Here is a 19912-nt window from a genome sequence, read left to right as displayed (position 1 = left end):
CATTAGATCTGCACTCAGCAGGGAAAGATGATGCTGTTCATTGTTCCAGGTATATGCTGCTTCATCAGATGGGTGTGTATGTGTGTATGCACACAGACATTTACAACATCCAACAGGTGTCATTTACCACAGTAATGACATAGGAAATCCCTTGTCACAAAAAGAGGAACATTTATAGATACCTACTACATCACTGCTTTTTAAAAAGTGGAGCCCCGAGCAGATGAAATAGACCAGAGTGAGGGCACTCTGGTTACAAACGCGCGGGGTGGGCGCTCCAGGCCTCAGCTTGCTCCCCTGTGCGCTCCTCCTGATTTCTCCCCTGTCTTTTCCTTCTTCCAATCTCATGGAATCCCTAGACACCTTGAGAATACAATAATGAAAATCCTGTCTTTGATCTTTAGAAAGAAGTGTCAAACACTCCTCTGCTGCCCTCCTCATGAAGAACGGGCCTCTCTCCACACACGGGAGACCAAGCGTGAAGTCCAGGCCACGGAAGGGCCTCGAGCCACCGGCTACTCGAGAGCTGCCACTGTGAGTGAGCCCTCCGTGGGGTCGTTTCCCGACAAGAACAGGCCCGACAGCTCGACAGGAGGACCCAGGAGAGGCGCCACTGAGGCCACTCTGCTCCCACGCAGCCACCATGGGAGACGGGAGGATCATCCCCCCAGGAAAGCAGCCCCATCCAAATACAAAGAATCCTAAGCTCAAAGGCTGCGGGTCATCCGAGCTTCTTACCGTGTGAGGCTGTGTCTGTCCCCAACACATTCCACTCCGCTGGCAGCTTCAGGTGCCTGAAGGCCAGGGCGACTTTCTCATCGAGGGAGTTCACGTCCGTGGACGGGGGTCCTGAGCGATCCAGGAAGCGGGTGAAGTTCAGGGCCTGCTGGTTGCCTGCGCTGGTGGCCAGGAACTGGGCTGCGTCGTAGGCCTCGTCCTGGATGAACCGGAAGTCCTCTTCCGCCACCACGAGCACGGGCAGGCCCTCTTTGGAAGCGCAGAGCAGCACCTTCACTGTCTCGCAGCAGTCATGACCTAAGGAGACACAGGCAGCAGGGAGGCAGATCAGAGCCCTCCTCCTGAGAGACGGGGCGGCGGCGGGAACCTCAGCTCTTCCTGCGCGACATGCACACTCCCGCTCCTGAAAGGAACCCCCTCCTTCCCCCAAGCTCGGACGGCAATCTTCCACACTTCACAAAACTCCATCTCTAATTCATTTTTCACAAGTGCTATTTGCGAAGATCAATTGGTTCCCCTGTTGTTGTTCAGTCAATCAGTCATGTCTGATTGTCTGAGACCCCATGGACTGTAGCTCACCAGGCTTCTCTATCCGTGAGATTTCCCCAGGCAAGAATACTAGAGTGAGTGGCCATTACCTTCTCCAGGGGACCTTCCCGACCCAGAGACTGAATCCGCATCTCCTTGTCTCCTGCATTGGCAGGCAGGTGCTTTACCACTGAGCCACCTGGGAAGCCCCAGTTTGCCTGCCAAATAACAGATTAATTTTGTATTCCAGTTGCCACCATGCTGGCAGCATAATGTTTGGCATTAACAGTCTCGGAAAATCTCAATATACACTAATCTGTTCAACTTGAACAAATTAAAGAATGAAAGCTCAAGGACCTTGCGATGAGGCTTAGTGTCCAGTGGGAAGGCTCCTGAGCCACCCTGGATCTGGAAACCCAGCAGGGAAAAAGTCACTTCCATGGGTTACCCAGCAGGAACTGGACTGAGGCCCCAGCACCCCACAGACAAAGCCTGGCAGGGCACGGTCCATAAGATGGCAAAGAGTCAGACACGACTGAAGCGACTGAACAAGCACCAAGCACACGACCTGATTTCACCTCACTGTTATGAACCGATTCAAGGCGGAGAAAATGACTTTTGCTCTGAAATGCCTATTCTTTCCTGTAATGCAAAGAGAACTTCAAAGAAATTGCCCGGTTTGCACAGGGATGATGCAATGCCGGGGCCAGGGACCATGGTGCCCACTGCCCAGAGGGGCAGAGAATGCATAAGCTCTGACCTCAGGCAGCAAGCCACCTGCCACCCTACGGAGCTCCGCTGGTGCCTAGACCAGGAAGGTGTGAGCCCTGTTCCCGCAGGGAGGCATTCCTAGAAAATCAGATCTCCCTGGGGTTTTCAGCAATGTTATTCATTTCCAAGATGCGGAATGTATTCATCAAAACACACTTTTCCTCCACCTTTAGGCACTGATCTCAGCTCACTGGAACTATGCTAACATCATCATTTCTTCCATAAATATCTTTCTGATGAGAAAAGAAACGTTGGTGTTTCTGAGTGAGCTGCACCCCCTGGTGTGGTGCCTGAGTAACTGCAGGCACCTGAGGGCCAGGCTCCCGGAAACCACCCACATGCAGAGCCCATCCTGGCTTCTGGATGAGCTGGAGGGTCCCTGAGTGCCACCCCCCAGACCACAGGCGCAGCCAACAGAGGCTTCCCACCCAGCAGAGCAAATGAAGCTTTCTGCTGTCTTTGAAAGAGAAAACAACCATTTTCTCCCCCCATGTGACCAACAAGAGAAGTAAATTAATATTCTGCAGACTTCCCCCGACCCCCACGGTGTGTGTGTTAGTCGCTTAGTCCTGTTCGACTCTTTGTGACCCCATAGCGCATCAGGCCCCTCTGTCCGTGGGATTCTCCAAGCAAGAACACTGGAGAGGGTTGCCATTCCCTTCTCCAGGGGATCGTCCCAACCCAGGGATGGAAGCTGGGTCTCCTGGCATTGCAGGCAGATTCTTCACCATCTGAGCCCCCAGGGAAGTCCCTTTCCCCCCAGGAGCCTCTTTAAAGGCTCTCCTTTGTGACGAAAAGTCTCTCACTGGTGTGTAACCTAAGGATGGGAACAAGTGCCTATGACACACCAGGCATCTGCTGTGTCATTTTCTCAACACAACAAATTTATATGGTGTGTACTGTCTTCATGTTACAGATAAGAAAACTGAGACTTCAAGAGATAAACTGCCCAGATTCACACAACCATGAAGCAGAATCTATCAGGTCTGATGCTAAACATCATGGTGTGAGAGCTCTGTAAAGCATCGCTTTTAAATAAAGAAGTAACAGTGACAGTTTCGTCCCTGTCTGCCAGGAGCCCACCCTATACTTGGTATGACAGGACAGTATGGCTATTAAAGCCAGAGGCTCACGAACCCCCGGAAATCAGTCTCCATACAAACGCCTAACTCCACCAGCTGCTTCCACTGCCTTCCCAGCTGAATTCCTTCTAGAAAGGCCGTGGGAATCAAGCATCCTCTGCCCACATGGGCGTGGCTGCATAGGTATACTCAGGTATGCATTTCAATTCAAATATCCTGAATGTATACATCTATTACACAAAATGGAATATTAGGGGGAAAAATAGTCATCTTTCTTTGAAGGGCAGCCAGCCAATTATATAAGACAACTTCAGCAGGAACAAATCAGCCGGTTCAGGTAGTTAAGGTTCGGTTGGTTTTCCTGGCAGAAAATACTTCTTTGAAACTGTTCTGTCACATTTAACAACTAACATCTGGGGGGTTCCCTGGTGGGCCAGCGGTTAGAACGCGGTGCTTTCACTGCTCAGGCCCAGGCTCAATCCCTAGTCAGAGGGGAAAAAATTACTAATATCTATCTGGATGTCTACCAAGCTCAGGACACTGAGTAGAAAGCTAAACACATCCACATCCACACACAAACCCAACGCCACCCCCTGCCCTCAGCAGCGGCAGCTAATCACAGGGATCTACGCCCTCCAGGTTTAAAGAAAACACAAACCATGCCACTCAAGGGAGCGGGCCAGGGCATTTCACAAGGCCCCCCGGGGGTAGAGGCACCAGCTAAGGACCTCCCCCACCACCCCACGCCTGCATGCATCTTTACTGAATTTGTTATACTGTTACTTCTGCAGCTAAGGACCTCCTCCTCCCCGCCTCCCATTTGTAAAGTCTTTAGTGAACCTGATACACTGTTACTTCTGCTGTTTACGTTTTGGGTTTTTTGGCTGTGGGGCATGTGGGATCTAAACTCACTGACTAGGGATCCCCCTGTATTGGAAGGTGAAATCACTGGACTTTTCTGATAGGGGTCCTGTTCCCAACTCTCCAACCCCAGAGGTTCTTCACTGCAACCCTCAGCACTCAAGATGCTCGGTCGGGCAGCATCCTTCCTTCCTACATCTATCACTAATAATACTGATAGTAATTATCTCTATCACTAATAATCTCTGTTCCAGGCACCATTCCCAGTGCTTTCCAAATAATAGCCGGTCTAACCCTCATCACAACCCTAAGCGGTGGTACCACTACAATTCCCATTTGTCAGATGAGGAAATCAAGGCACAAAAAGGTTAAATATCTGCTCCAGAGTTCTAAAGCTCCTACCAGTGGCAGAATCATGATCTGAACCCAAGTTTCCTTGCTCTCACGTCTGCCCCTACACCTACACGGAGACAAGAAGGCTTAAAGAGGAAACGGTGCGACCATGGAAGAACCAATGGGAAAGTACGGAAAACTCCACGTTCAAATCCTGGCTATGAGACTCCTAAGCTGCCTGACCTCGGACCATCTCTGCTTCTCCAGGCCTCACGTATAGCGTGAGGGGGCAGCCTCTGCAGGCGCTAGGTGCCTCCAGCTGTACAAGTCTGTGGGTTTCACCAGGCAGAAGGCGGGGAGAGAGAAACTCAGGTTCCAGGAGTAGGAAACAGTTTCAAAAACATAAAAATGGAAGCAGAGTCAAAAGGAGGCAATAATTACTATAAGAGACAGTGTCAGTAAGATGACTAATCAGGCTACTTCTAGAGGCTTCGTGTGAGGACAGACCCAGGTTCAAACCTAGTTTCTTACTTCCTAGACTGTGTGACCTGAGGTAAGTGACAAGCTCGCTAACACTTTTAAATCTAGAGACTGAGTACCCTCATCTTCAAAGTGAAGACCTAAAATTTAGAAGACTCCTCTCAAATTCTTTAATACTTATCACCCCAAACAACATACACACAGCCTCATTTCATTTCCAAATTAGATGGACAATACCTATTTCAGTCAGAATGACTATAGCTGACCCTTTAACCAGACAGGTTTGAACTGCATGGGTACACTGATAATGTGGATTTTTTCCCCACTATATGCGCTACTATATTTACGATCCACGGTTGGCTGATGGAACCACAGACACAGAGGGTGGACGAAGGGACCAGAGCATCTGCGGATCCTGGGGTCTGTGGGGTTCCTGGAACCCAGTGCCCCGCAGATACTGAGAGGCGACTGGACCTGAACAATGTGATGGTTCTCCCTCACGAATCTCACCAGTAATGAGAGCATTTCCCATTTATGCAGGGCTTCCCAGGGGACTCATGCTTAGCCCTTCAGGGTTATTTTTCTTTTTAAAAGGGAACTATTGTGTGTGTGTGTTTGTGTGTGTGTGTGCACACACATATATGTATACATACATATAATACACACACACATAGGCTACATATATACACATAGGCTGTGTGTACATACATATGCTTCCCTGGGGGCTCAGCGGTAAAAGGATCCACCCGCCAGTGCAGGAGATGTGGGTTTGATCCCTGAGTCGGGAAGATCCCCTGGAGAAGGGAATGGCAGCCCACTGCAGTATTCTCACCTGGAAATCCCATCAACAGAGGAGCCTGGCAGGGCAGGGGGTCACAACAGAGTTGGACAAGACTCGGTGACTAGAGAACAACAAAGCTCATTTTAAAACTCCTGACAGTCCTTCGAGGTAACTGAATGAATGTCAATAAAAGCTAAAATTTGAGGCTTCACAATTCAATGATTAGAACGTGAGTAACGTGGGATCCAAATTGAATTCTACCTTCAAAACTTAAACACACTCTTAGCAGAGATCTTACACTAACCTAACCTACAGTAATAATACCCACTGCCCCACCCATCTTTCTTACCCGTCTCCTTCCCCAAGCCTGGGCAGAGGTGTCTGGGCCACCTGGGAGCCAGGTGTCACACCGTCACTATGGTAAACATTAGCACTGCTCTGTGAAGTCACCTCCTGTATAAATACAGGGGCCAGGCCACCGTCCAGCTCTTCATCTCACACGCCCCTGCACAGGCACATGCATGCGCGTGCACACGCGCACACACTCTCACAGCCAAAGGCCATGGTGAAGCAATACCCACGTAACCCAAACCTGGAAAGTGCCGGACTAATGTATCTGCAGAGAAATCTAGAACTGCTAAAATGACTGTCTACTTGGCTAATAGGGTGGGGACAACAAAGGGGGCAGAAATGGAAGGTTCGAGGGAGGGGGTGTGTGCCCGCACGCATGGTTTAAGGGGGTGTGTGTGTGTGCGCGCACGCATGGTTTAAGGGTGTGTGTGTGTGCGCGCACACGTGCATGGTTTAAGGGTGTGTGTCTGTGTGCGCGCACGTGCATGGTTTAAGGGTGTGTGTGTGTGTGTGCGCGTGCATGGTTTAAGGGTGCGTGTGTGTGTGTGCGGGTGCATGGTTTAAGGGTGGGGGTGTGTGTGTGCGCGCGTGCATGGTTTAAGGGTGTGTGTGTGTGTGCGCGCGCGCGCTCAGCAGCAGAAGCACGCCTAAGTCTCTCTGCTGCTTTAGCTGTTAGAAGGTGCGTGGGCACACCATGGTCTGCTCTGTTTATGTGGAACTAAAACAAAACCGTGTCCCAGAGGCGGCGGAATGTGAGAAAGAGCCATGAGGCAGACATTCAGACGAAGTCATCCAACAGTGTGCCCGACAGTCTCCCTTCAGACATGAATTCACAATCTGAAGGAGAAACTCTGAATCATGCTAAGTACGACGTGCCGTATATATGGAACCTGTTTCGTATGATTATAGGCTCCGAGGGTTAAAAGAAGACTGGAGAACTGAGGGGTCCTGGCACAGTCTTTGTTAAACTTTCAGTCAGTTGGCAGTGTTACTACTGAGCACGAACCAAGGGCCTCCCCTACGTCTGGAAAACCACCCTGCAAGGCTGACAAGGCTACCCTCTCACATCATGTTTTCTATTAGGCTCAAGTGGTTCACAGAATTGGTTTTTAATCCCTATGACCTTTCAGATAAAGTGTGTGTATGTGTATATATATATATATATATATATATATAAACATTTTTCAAAAGCAAAAGTTATATGATAATACGGACCCATTAATAAAACTGAAATCACTGCATCTACCCACATAAAATATCTTACTACCACAAATTAGCTCTAAAGACTCGACTATTTTCAGGGGCCATTAACTTAGGACTGCCTTTGTACACACAAAATACAAGGTATTAACAATGTCTACATCTTCATGGCAAAAGAAGGGATGGGATGGGAAACCATACCCAATTTGATATAATGACCACAATTTAACTCCTTTCTATATGAAAACAGAAGCTGCAGCATAAAGGGAGTAACAGGGTTTTCAGCTAGTTCCACGGCGTTTTCCCTTCCACTCAAGTTCCTGGTAACTGAGAGAGGAAAGAAAAATCACAAGTCCTTTTAAAGAGGTGGGAAGTACTGGAAATTCTACTGAGACCCTTCTGAGGGAAAGACCGCCAGAGAGTTGAGAGAGGGGAAGAAGAGAGACAGACTGTTAGAGAAACAAGGCCTGGACCTCAATTCCATCTTTTTTTTACAGTGACTTCTGAATATAATGCACAATCAGGTCTGATGAGTTTCACATCGGAAGTATGGAGTAAATCATGGGCTGGGAGAGGCTTGACCGTTACTGAGTGAATTCTAAGAGGTCCAACTCTTACATCCATACATGACTACTGGAAAAACTACAGCTTTGACTGGAGGGATCTTTGTCAGCAAAGTAATGTCTCTGCTTTTTAATATGCTGTCTAGGTTGGTCGTATCTTTTCCACCAAGGAGCAAGCATCTTTTAATTTCATGGCTGCAGTCACCGGCTGTAGTGATTTTGGAGCCCGAGAAAATAAAATCTGTCACTGTTTCCATTGTTTCCCCATCTATTTGCCGTGAAGTGATGGGAACAGATGCCATGATCGTCATTTTTTCAATGTTGAGTTTTAAGCCAGCTTTTTCATTCTCCTTAAAATGCTCCTACTCAGGTGACTCAAGACAAACAGATCTCTATTACTGTACCAAGAGCTTCCACATAAGCCCAACACAGCTTCTGAGCTAAACGCTGCCCCTGACACACTGGAGAACTGAAAATATAAAGGGGGAAGAATGAAGAAAAAACAACATACAACCGGGAGCATCTAGGCGGGAAACAAAAATTTAATTGCTCATGGTCCTCTTAAAAGCATCTAATCCTTTTTTTGAGCTCAGAGGTCGGGAGGTGGTGTGCTCCTGAGGTCAGTGAGCTTTTCCGCAGGCTCCTTATCACTGTATGAAGCACCTGTATCCATGGCAACGAAATGGTGCTACAGATAAACAAAAGTGCTTAAGCATGACCCAACAATTACTTCATTTCCTATTAGGCTAAAAGTGGCACACATCCCATCCGGGCCTTCTCTTTTGAGGATGAAACAATCGGGACTTTGTTTTGCCCGCGCGCCAATAAAAGGGAACCCTGGAAGTGCTTGCTGGGCCAGCCAAGCCCAGATCCCCTCAGTTGTTTCCTGTGACAAAGACCGCGTTCGCAGTCAGTGGTGGAAAAGACAAAAAGAATACACTTTACTACTTCAGTCTGGCAAAGTATTTGAAATTGTGGTGTCTTTTTCTTGCCTCTAGAGTGGCTACACAGTTAAAGGAAATTTTTGATCTTCAGACCCACACTCTAACAGGAGAGAGGACTGAAGTTTGCTGAAGTTTACCTACTGCTAGTTTCCAGTGGCCTAATGGTAGACGTACAAATTTGCAGAAAGGTACCAAAGATCTCTGTATGCGTGCAGAGAGGCATTTAAGGAGAGGGGGAGAAACAGCAGGCACAGGAATCACGTACATCTGAGGGGAGAAAGGGCCGAACTGACACTAAAAATCTGATGAACTATAATCTAGCTTATTACTCCAAGGCACTATGCTCCATCTTTCAGTCACTGACATCTCCCAAGCAGCTTTTCTAAACATTTCTGTTTGACATCCCCACCCCATGAAATTTTAATACTACAGACATCCCATACATTTGTATGTTATATCTGGGCTTTATATGTGAAGAGTGAGATCAGGGAAGTGGGCGCTCTCCTGGTGGCTCAGTGGTAAAGAATCCGCCTGAGGCAGGAGATGTCGGTTCCATCTGGTCCAGGAGACCCCACGTACAGCAGAGCAACTGAGCCTGTGTGCCCCAGCTGCCGAGTCTGCACTCCACAACAAGAGTAGCCCTGCTCACCGCAGCTAGAGACAGTCTTCGTAGCAACAAAGACCCAGCACAGCCAAAAATAAATAAATAAGCAAAGTTATTTATTTATTTTTTGGGGGGGAAAAAGAGTTTAAAAAAAAATTTTTTTTTAAACCACCTAAGAACCAATTCTCACCCCTCTGGGACGATGCTGGCCCCACTGTGACACGTGAACTCCATCCCAGTGCTGCGTCCACAGCTCAAGAGGACGCAGGTCCACACAGGCATTTCTCCTGGACACCAGAGAGCACACAGCTTCCTTCACCTGGTCCTCCCCGAAAGCAGCCATGTACACTGATTAGCACTGGACAGTAACTTAAGTCTTTTAAAATATGAAATCATGTCTGTCTAGAGATAGCCTTGTAGTAGGAGTATTTTAGGATAGGGAGACTCAGAGTCCAGTGAAAAAGTAAATGATTACTTTGGCAGTGAGCAAGGGCATCTCTGATTGGGCCAGTTAAAAGCCTGGAGCTTCTTCTCAAGCGTTACTTGACTTGGAGACCTCTGGACATCTACTGCCGGAAACAGAGCCTCGGTTCACGTGAACTGAGAGACCCGGTGGTTTCGCTGCAGGCTACCTGTTGAGACCTCGGCTGTAAGCAAAGATTGCTAATTACGCCCCCAAGGACTTCTGATCGTGGTAGATGTACTTTTTCCTCCCTTTCAATAACACATCTGCTTTATATAGTACCTTCCCTTGATAAGTGAGAAAGAAAGGAAAGACACCAAAGAGCTGAGTCAAATTCTGTGTCAAGCAATGTTTGCTATTTTCCTGTCAAACAAGAGCCTTTGCTGTGAATTCTGAAAGTAAATGACAGACATGCGGGGCGATGCTAGGATTTCATGTTATGACAGATTCTGCACCAAAGCCCTTCACAAGGCTTCACCCACTGAACGCCCTGCCTCATTTTCCATCCTGCAGTGACTGCCTGCTTGGTCTATCTTCACATTTAATTAATAAAAGTGCGCACAGGACAGCCCCTCACACCGCCCGGAATTCAGCGGGCACTCAGGTTTCTTTATATTACTCATCCTACAGCCTTTGAAAGAAAACATCTTGACCTCATCCCACAAGGAGAATTAGTTTTGTTAAAATGGGATTTGGGGTTGGATTTGTTTTATACGAAGAGAAAAGAATCGAGGTATTTTATTTTTATTTATTACAAAGGCAACACCTTTTGTCTTTAGACGTATGTTTCACAGCAAATTATATTCTTAAACTAATCAATCTCATAGGTATTTTGAATGTAGTATTATACTATAAAACTTTTTTTGGTCTAGTGTTAATTAGCACAAAGACAGCTTTACTTTCAAAATAGAGGACAGTATTTCCAAAGTCTTCATATGTTTTTCTTAAAAATTACTATATATGTTAAAAATTACACATGCACTTTAAAACAGCCAAACAATTTAAAGGCAGATAAAGTTTCCAAAGACTCCAATTAACTGTCCCGAGATGCTACTAATCTTAACATAATTTCATTTTTTTTAAAAGGGGAGACTGTATCATGTCTACAGCCTGTCTATGGTGATAAGGCAAGAAAATGCCTTTACAATTTCTTTATAACTAAACATACATATACAATTCACTGTTAATTTTATCATCAGAAAAGCCAAAAAGTGAGAAAATATGAAAGAAACGGGGTGGGGGGGGCAATGGACTGTAACCTCAATATCTGGAGTCAGAGAGGTTTTTTATCAGGGACTATCAAGAAATGTCTCATTTCTTTACCCACCAAAATCATAAAAGGTCACAGATGAATAAACATCAAGGAGTAGCTGTCTTAGGAAGGTCAATCAATCATCTTGTTTTCGTGAAAACTAAAATATTACACAACAGTGACAGTGAAGCACACGGAGGACCCCAAGAAAAATCAGAGCCAGCAATCTGGATGCAACTTGACATTTGCAGACACAAAGCTCTTTTTCTTCCATGGTCGGCCGGCCGACCAGGACCCGAGGAGTGAGCCCCACACGGGGGCGGGGGCAGGGGCATCGCCCCGACAGCAGCTGCTGCGGACGGACAGACAGCCCGGGCGTGCCCCCCTCTACCTGGGACGCACAAGCGGGAGCGGACTCCCCGCAGGGAGTCGTGACTAATCTGACGCCACGCTCCGCACAAAGTCTGAGCCCACCAACAGGACACACAGAAATCATCAGATGCAGCTCTGGACAGAAAGCCCAGGCTCCTGCCTCCAGACAAGAAGCAACTCAAGAAGCCAGAGAGTCCTCTGGCAGTTTTCCAAAGAAAGGGGTGGGAGGTGTTGTGTCTGTGTGTGTGTGAATATGTGTGTGGGGTGTATGTGTGTGAACACACGTATGTACAACCTTTCTAGCAGGGCAGTTTCTGAGAACCAGGATGAGCTTCAACATGGTAGAAAGCCGGTCCCATCAAGTGGGCGGAATTCACAGACACACCAGAGAAGGCGACAGACACGAATCCACGCCCAGTGAAGCTGACACTCCAGCGGAGGCAAGCAGAAAATAAATGAAACGTATAAATGAGTCGGAAGTTGATCAGTGCAGGGCAGAAAGGTAAAGTGTGGAAAGGGGCCAGGGAGTGTGCACAGAAGGCGGGTTTATATACATAGAAAGGAGAGGCCAGACTTTCATCAAGCTCAGCTGAGTGAAGGCCTCAAGGGAAATAAGAAACAAGTCAAAGAAATGCCCCAAGGCAGATTTAAGGCCATTTACTTCTACATGAAAACATTAACTCTGTAATATAAACAAGAAATTCAAAACCACCTTACTAACCCCCAAATCTGCCTCTCTCTCCCCTCTCCTCCACAACAGTTCCTGGGCCAATCTGGACAACAGCAGCTGAGAAAGACGAGAGAAGAATCACACGCCTGACAGCCAGAGCACTGAGATCACTCAGACGTCTTTCCTGCCTCGGTAGCCTCCCTTCACCAAGGAGGGAGGCTCACTGGGAGCCCTGCACACACATCAAAGGCTCAGAGGCGCCTCGCTCTTCATGCTTGTTCAACGGGGCCTTTCGAGGACTCGAATCCCCTGTCACCTCTGCTGTGATTAAGGGCCTCGTGCAGCAGCCTGACTGAATCAGACGGGCTGCAGAATCTGCAGGCCAGCTGGGAGCACAGGGGACGTGGATGGCACCAGGTAAGATCTCGACTTGAGGGGAGGAGAGCTGCTTAGTGGCGAACTAGGAGAGGCCAGGCACTGGGATCCCAAGCGCCAAGCAAAGGGGTCAGGAAGGTACTGAGGATTCGGATCAAATTAGGGAGAAAGAGCAGAATACAATATCCATTCTGGCGGGCTGGAGCCAGCAGAATGAGGGCACCCAGAGTCAACTGGTACAAAAGGACAGCCAGCGATGTGTGGGGCTGGGAAAGAAGGGGTCCTGAGACCTATCACAGAGGTGGTAGCCCAAAGGCAAGGGGGGAAATGGAAACTGAAGTCAAAAAAGTAGGCTGGGGACAGTATACAAGGACCTGGTAAGAACCGTGAGCTCTTGGCTGTCATACGATACCATGGACTTGTGAACCAAAGACAGTAACTGCTTGCAACCCACGCTAACTTCACACTGAAGTATCAGGGCACAGCCCTCTGCACCAAGAGGCTGGGCCCCACGGTGGCCGAGGGCAGCATCCAGGACACAGGGCGCTGTCCCGACAGCTGTCCCTCCTCTGGGTCGGTCGCTCAGCCGTGTCCCACTCTTCACGACCCCATGGACTGTAGCCTGCAGGGCTCCTCTGTCCATGGGAATTCTCCAGGCAAGAATGCTGGAGTGGGTTGCCATGCCCTTCTCCAGGGGATCTTCCCAACCCAGGGATCGAACCTGGGTCTCTTGCGCTGCAGATGCGTTCTTTACCATCTGAGCCACCAGGGAAGCCCATCCTCCTGGTACCTGCTTGCAGGCTTTCTTGCTATCTATCTTATCTACCTACACAGACACAGACACAGACACAGACACAGACACAGACACAGACACACACACAGACACACACACACACACACCTACACATCCACAAACACACAAACTGCTACAGTACTCCTAAGTCAGGAGGAAGAGGAAGTTTATAAATTATCCTCATTCCTTTCCTAACAAGAGCGCAGTCAGGGACCCATCTGAGGGGCTGTTTCTCACTGTCACGCACACAGATGTGTCTAGCAGGGGTGACACTGGATGGCTCCCACTCAGCAGACAGCAAGGTTGCAGATCAGACCCTCTGACACGATATCCATCACAGGAAGAAGACGACTGGAGCTTTACGTTACAAAGGAAGGTACATAATACTCTTTAGGGGAAAGAAAAAACAATCAGCACCTCTCCTGAATGTCTTGCTCAATCTCCTGTCCCTAGAAGTTTAAGGGAGAATATACATAGGAACTGCCAAAATCTTTAAATCCTGTATTTTCAAAATCACTTTTGTCAAGTAGGAGGATAAATAGAGGAGGATAAATGTCAGAATCTCAGTTTGTGAATGTGGTGTAACTTCCGGATCTGGCAGGTATCAGAAGTGAAGTCAGTTTATGTAAAACGGCACAGCAGCCACCAAAAACTGGCAGTTTTTTACATGATCGAATTCAACAAAAGTGGAATTGATGTCACATAAAAACACTGAAGACAGGAAAAGTTTCAGTAAGAACTAAATCCATTTTGTTCTCTGAAAGCAAACGGTTCAACTGTCAACCCTTTTTATGGGTTCCCCCTAAGTCTCCCCTCTTTTGCACTCAGATGAAATTTAACCAATTATTAACTTTGAAGCAAGGTTGAGGAAAGACAGAATAAGTTCATTTCCAAACACATATCAATTATACCTTTAGATGCCTGGGATCAGTCAAAAGCCGTTTCTAGCGGAATTAGCAATGATATAATGACTTTGCAAAGGATTTTTAACAAGTAAACAGTCTCCTTTTAATTCCATTAAATGGATAAATGCCACGGTGATTAAGTATTCATCTCACCGTGAACTATAATCTGTTAATTTGGGGGAACCTTGGTGTTTGCAATCTTCCCCTCACAGATACGAAGGACTGTGTTAGTAATCACATTTTACCTTTGCTTTTGCCGAGAGGAAGGTCAGAGTCGAAACTGCAGGCACGCCACAGTGGCCACATGAGCTTTTATCTTTTAAATGTATTTTACTTTGCTTCAACATTCCAATCAATTAAAATTTTTGTTGATCTTAACGACTGTCTTCTAATTTATAACACCATTTTATTTCAATTATTTTTAGTTAGGCTCAGATTTTGTGCAACAAGAAATAAAATGAAGCATATTTAAAACAAAAATCCAACTGCAGTTTCATCACCCTGATTTGTTCTTCCTATCACTCTATGCTAGAACACAGAATAAATAAAGGCGGGTGAAGACTGCGTTCAAATACTTACCAGGAGCAATGGTCTCCAGCGTATTGGAACTGACCTTCCGAGTACTTGTACAGTGGTGGAGGGTGGAACCCGAAAACACCAAGTAAAAGACTGCGTCATCTTCCACTTGGTCCTCTTCCGCGAGCAGTACAGTAACGACACAGTCGCCCTAGGAAAGGGGAAGAGAGGGCAGGTTTGCATTAGTAAGGTTCTTTCGGGGAGCTGACTTTTACAAAACATCAAACTGAAAGGGAAATCAATGTATCATACAAACTGCACCCATTCTAGCAAGTTTATACGACACAAAATGTGCCAGGAAGTGGTCTAGGCACTGAGGATACAAAACAATCTGTCTTCTTTCAGCTTACATTTTAGTGGAGGTAATGAGAAAAACAAGTAAACCAACAAGATAATGGGATATTTACTTGGAAAAATTTTTTTAAAAGAACATAAAACGGCTCCCTTAAAAAGCTCTGTAAGAATTCCAGGAAAATCTAAAAATAAGGCAGAGAGGATGGGGGAAGTACATTAAACAGCTACATCCTTATACTTCGAATGCCCCTTCACCTCTGTGTTCTGTTTGCGGCAATAACTCTCTGAACTCTGCATCCCACAAATCCCTGCCAAGTCCACCCGTTCTCCAGTGAACACGGAGCGCCTCTCAAGAGCTGGCCTGGAAGTGGTAGAGTGCAAACGACTTGGGCTCAACACCAACCTGGGTTTAAACTCCATCTAAAAAGATTTTGCTTAAATCCTCTAAATCTCAGTTTCCTTGACTGTATAAATGGAGATAATACCTTCTCTTCTTACAGCTAATAAGTGAGAACTCTTGAAACACATTCACCACTCAGCCTAGGATAAGATTCTCAACCTGTGAGGATGGGAGGGTTGCTTTTCCAACAATGTGTCTTTCTGGACCATCTGGAATTGCTGTTCTTCTTTATCCCACCCCTCCATCAAGCCATAAATCTAATCCGGGTAACTCTGCCTGTGACTCTGCAACTATTCAGAAGTTAAGACATCTTCATCCTTCACTTGCTGATAATCTTCTTCCTGGTAAGGAATCTGCCTGCAACGCAGGAGACCCAGGGTCGATCCCTGGGTTGGGAAGATCCCCTGGAGAAGGGAAGGACTACCCTCTCCAGAATTCTTGCCTGGAGAATCCCATGGACAGAGGAGCCTGGCAGGCTAGAGTCCATGGGGCTGCAACTATCATTTTCAATAATCTTCTAACAACTTTTTTTGGCTACACCACGCAACATGCAGGATCTTAAGTTTCCCAACCAGGAACTGAACCCATGCCCCCTGCAGTGGAAGCTGAGTCCCAAACCACTGGACCGCCAGGGAATTCCCTCTTCCAGCAATTTTTATAGATTAATTTTTTTTTAACTGAGATCAATGGCTAAATTAAATTTATTCTATGAAATAGAGTCCAAATTACCATTCTCCAAACAGTATATAATTTATGTGGTAGCCATAAACAAAGGACTTTAAAGCACTGAGGTTTAGGTTGTGTACATCTTTAATGATGTGCAATGGAAAATCTAATTAAGAGAAATAGGGGAGAGAATTCTCATTACTTACAGCATTTTTTCTCTTTCTACTTTAGCAGTAATAAAGCCAGTTAAAGAACCATGCCACTCTGTGGCCACAACTTAATGGCCAGCAGCAAAAAGAAAAGCAGGTAGTGTTTCAGTACATAATGAAAACCAAACATCTTAAAATCAAACTTGAGATCAAGGCTAGTAATAAGAATGCTCTGAATTCCAAGTAGTTTCCATAGCCCTAAGTGCCTCTCTCTAATTTTTTCCCCAGGGTTCTGTGCAGTGCCCTATGTCCAATATGGGTTCCAGTCTGCTGTAAGAAGTCAGAATGAACTACAAATAAGCTGTAACTTACTAAGACTGATGAACCGGAAAGTTCCCAAGCACCCTAACACAAGAACAGCACGATCGGTACAACAGCATTACCGCTGACTTCAGGCACTATTTAGAATGAAACTTTAGGACTTGTAAGTCCCTGTTTTGGAAATGTTTTTGAAAAGTTTAGGCTGGTAAAATGTTTACTATCCTTTGGCAAAATAAACTACAACCAGAAAGCATGTCTGCAGCATACAGAGAAGATCAATTTTTCAAGGTACTGAAATATCACTATATCCTGAAAAAAAAGTTACTGAAAGTTCTAAAGTTTTATTTTTTAGAGCACAGGTTGGCAAAGTATGAGCCGTAGGTCAAGTCTAGCACTCTTGTTTGTGTATGGCTCACAAGCTGGGAAAGGTTTTTACATTTTTAAGTTATTGAAAAGAATAAATATGTGTATGTATACACACACACACAAGTGGACACGTAAGTGCCAGGCTGCTTCAGTTGTATCCAACTCTTTGTGACCCCATGGACTATAGCCCATAGGATTCTCCAGGCAAGAATACTGGAGTGGGTAGCCATGCCTTCTTCCAGGGGATCTCCCCAATCCAGGGATCAAACCTGTGTCTCCTGTGGCTCCTGCATTGCAGGCAGATTCTTTACTGCTGAGCTACCGGGGAAGGGAAACATATATACAAATACACACATACACACACACATATATATATGTATATACATGGAAAAGTAAACGGCAACCCACTCCAGTTCTCTTGCCTAGGAATTCCCATGGACAGAGGAGCCTGGTGGGCTCCAGTTCACGGTGTTGCAAGTTGTTGCAAAAGAGTAGGACATGACTTAGCGATTAAACACACACACACACACACGCTTAGGCCTCACAAGCCCCTATTTTGGAAACATTTTTGAAAAATTGAGGCTGGTAAGCCTAGGATTTCTTTGGAAGGAATGATGCTAAAGCTGAAACTCCAATACTTTGGCCACCTCATAAGAAGAGTTGACTCACTGGAAAAGACTCTGATGCTGGGAGGGATTGGGGGCAGGAGGAGAAGGGGACGACAGAGGATGAGATGGCTGGATGGCATCACGGACTTGATGGACATGAATCTGAGTGAACTCCGGGAATTGGTGATGGACAGGGAGGCCTGGCGTGCTGTGATTCATGGGGTCGCAAAGAGTCGGTCATGACTGAGCAACTGAACTGAACTGAAACTATCCTTTGGCATGATAAAACTACAACCAGTTAAAATGTCTGCAGCATACAAAGAAGAATCAATTTTTCAAGGTATTGAAATAGCACTGCTGCTGCTGCTAAGTCGCTTCAGTCGTGTCTGACTCTGTGCGATCCCATAGACGGCAGCCCACCAGGCTCCCCCATCCCTGGGATTCTCCAGGCAACAACGCTGGAGTGGGTTGCCATTTCCTTCTCGAATGCATTAAAGAGAAAAGCGAAAGTGAAGCTGCTCAGTTGTGTCCGACTCAGTGACCCCATGGACTGCAGCCCACCAGGCTCCTCCACCCATGGGATTTTCCAGGCAAGAGTACTAGAGTGGGCTGCCAATAACCTGAAAAAAGAAATGTTACTGAAAGTTCTAAAGTTTCATTTTTTAAGAGCACAGGTTGGCAAACTGTAAGCCATGGGCCAAGTCCAGCCCTCTGCTTGTTTGTGTGTGGCTCTTGTTGTGTGTGGCTCACACATATTAACATGGGAAAAATTTATGACATTCAAACTTAGATATCCATAAATAGTTTTATTGGAACACAGTCATGTTATTTGTTTACACATTGCCTGTGGCTACTTTTGCAATACAATGGGCCATCAAAGAGTTGACTTAAATTGTGTCTGACTCTTTGCGACCCTGTGGACCGTAGCGCGCCAAGCTCCTGTCCCTGGGATTTTCCAGGCAGGAATACTGGAATGGGTTGTCATTTCCTCCTTCAGGGAATCTTCGTGACCCAAGGATCGAATCTGAGTCTCCTGCCTGCATCTCCTGCATTGGCAGGCAGCTTCTTTACCACTTGAGCTATCAAGGGAGCCCACTGAAGAGCTGAGTTATTGCAAAAGAGATCACATAGTCTGCATGCCTGAATTGTTTACAATATGGACTTTTACAGGGAAACAAAATAAGTGTGTTTTTTTTTTCACTTAAGATATCTAAAATTCTAGGAATACATCTTTTTTCAATATCAAGAAGGTCCTCTCCACAAGAGCCTCAACATCTTGCCATGAGACTTTCTGTGCCCAAGACACTAGCGACAGCTGGGGCCTTCTCTTAATTGCGGTCAGAAGGGATGGCTAATAAGCAGTTGGAATTCCTTTTAACAAAGCTTTCAGGATCAACCTCTTTTTTCATTCCCAAGGGAAAAGTAAGTTTTAAATTGCTTTCATAGCTCTAATTCGCTTTTTTTTAAACACTGAGTTTAGCCACCCACAGTATTAAATAGAAGTGAACATAGAACCCTAATTCACCTCAAACTCACTTGAAGTTTAGGTTCTGAAGGCACCTGGAATTAAAGCATCTGTTCTTGAAGGAGTATTCTCGGCTCTCTGATAAAGTTGCTAGGAGCAAGCAATAAACATTTGGCCTCCGCATTTCAGCCGCATGACTCCTGTTTTACTGCAGTAGTAGTAACCAGACACTTAGAACTACTCGAGATGGCCTTAAAATAGGCAAATTAAAAAATAAAAATGGAAAACAGGTCTAAGTAAGAAGCTCAGCTGAGGTGGTGGATTTGATCACACCTTCCCTGAGAGATCCCTGCTGCTCAGGGGAAGGGCAGGCCCCAGGGAATAGACAGGTCAATCAAGCCGGCTGCTGCCCAGTTAACACGTTTGTTGCGTTTTTACCTATAACAGATGAACTTATTAACAAGGAAAACTTTCAAGACATCCTTGATCAAAATTTTAGTCTGACCCAATCCCAAGGGGAGCATGCATCTACATCTCTCCAGTGATCTGAACTCAAAAACCACGGTGTCTTATTACAAAAACAATCCCGTGTTTTCTCATTCACGAGAAATGTATCCTTGAACCTGACCGTTTCTCCAGAGTCCTAACTAGTCTTGCTGACAGATGACACGAGAACTAATGGGAAGTGCCATTAGTTAGTGCCACCAGGCCTCATTTTGCAGTCCACAGATGATCCCCAATATACAAACGCACTGTGATTCTAAATGCCACGATCAATCACTTTCACGGCTTTACACGGTAGCTACGGTCTCCGCGTCCCATCTCTAACTCATTTACACGGTAATTAAACTGTATTAATAGAACTAAAATCGTCTTTATGTACCTATTAATAAGCAGGGAAAAAATTTTGTTTCCCACTTGGATTTCTATCCTGGAGCCCTAAGAATAGGTCGTCTTTTCTAGATCAAGGATTCTCTCTCTGCGCTAAACCTGCCATCTTG

At 46.1% G+C, this 19912-nt stretch overlaps 1 protein-coding gene across 1 annotated transcript in view; it reads right to left on the bottom strand.

The window, feature by feature from the left end:
• The window catches only part of AKAP13 (A-kinase anchoring protein 13), a 318409-nt gene that overhangs the window by 181814 nt on the left and 116683 nt on the right, over positions 1-19912 (bottom strand). Inside the window, exons 3-4 of the mRNA XM_052660082.1 lie at positions 14646-14793; positions 739-1035 (exon numbers count right to left, since the gene is read on the bottom strand). Of these exons, the coding sequence (XP_052516042.1) occupies positions 739-1035; positions 14646-14793 (445 nt within the window). The remainder of the gene's footprint in view (positions 1-738; positions 1036-14645; positions 14794-19912) is intronic.

Source organism: Budorcas taxicolor, chromosome 21 (genome assembly GCF_023091745.1).
Source record: "Budorcas taxicolor isolate Tak-1 chromosome 21, Takin1.1, whole genome shotgun sequence".
NCBI classification, from domain to species: Eukaryota; Metazoa; Chordata; class Mammalia; order Artiodactyla; family Bovidae; genus Budorcas; species Budorcas taxicolor.
Note: the sequence above shows the minus strand (reverse complement) of the source record. Positions and strands in the feature narration are given on the sequence as shown.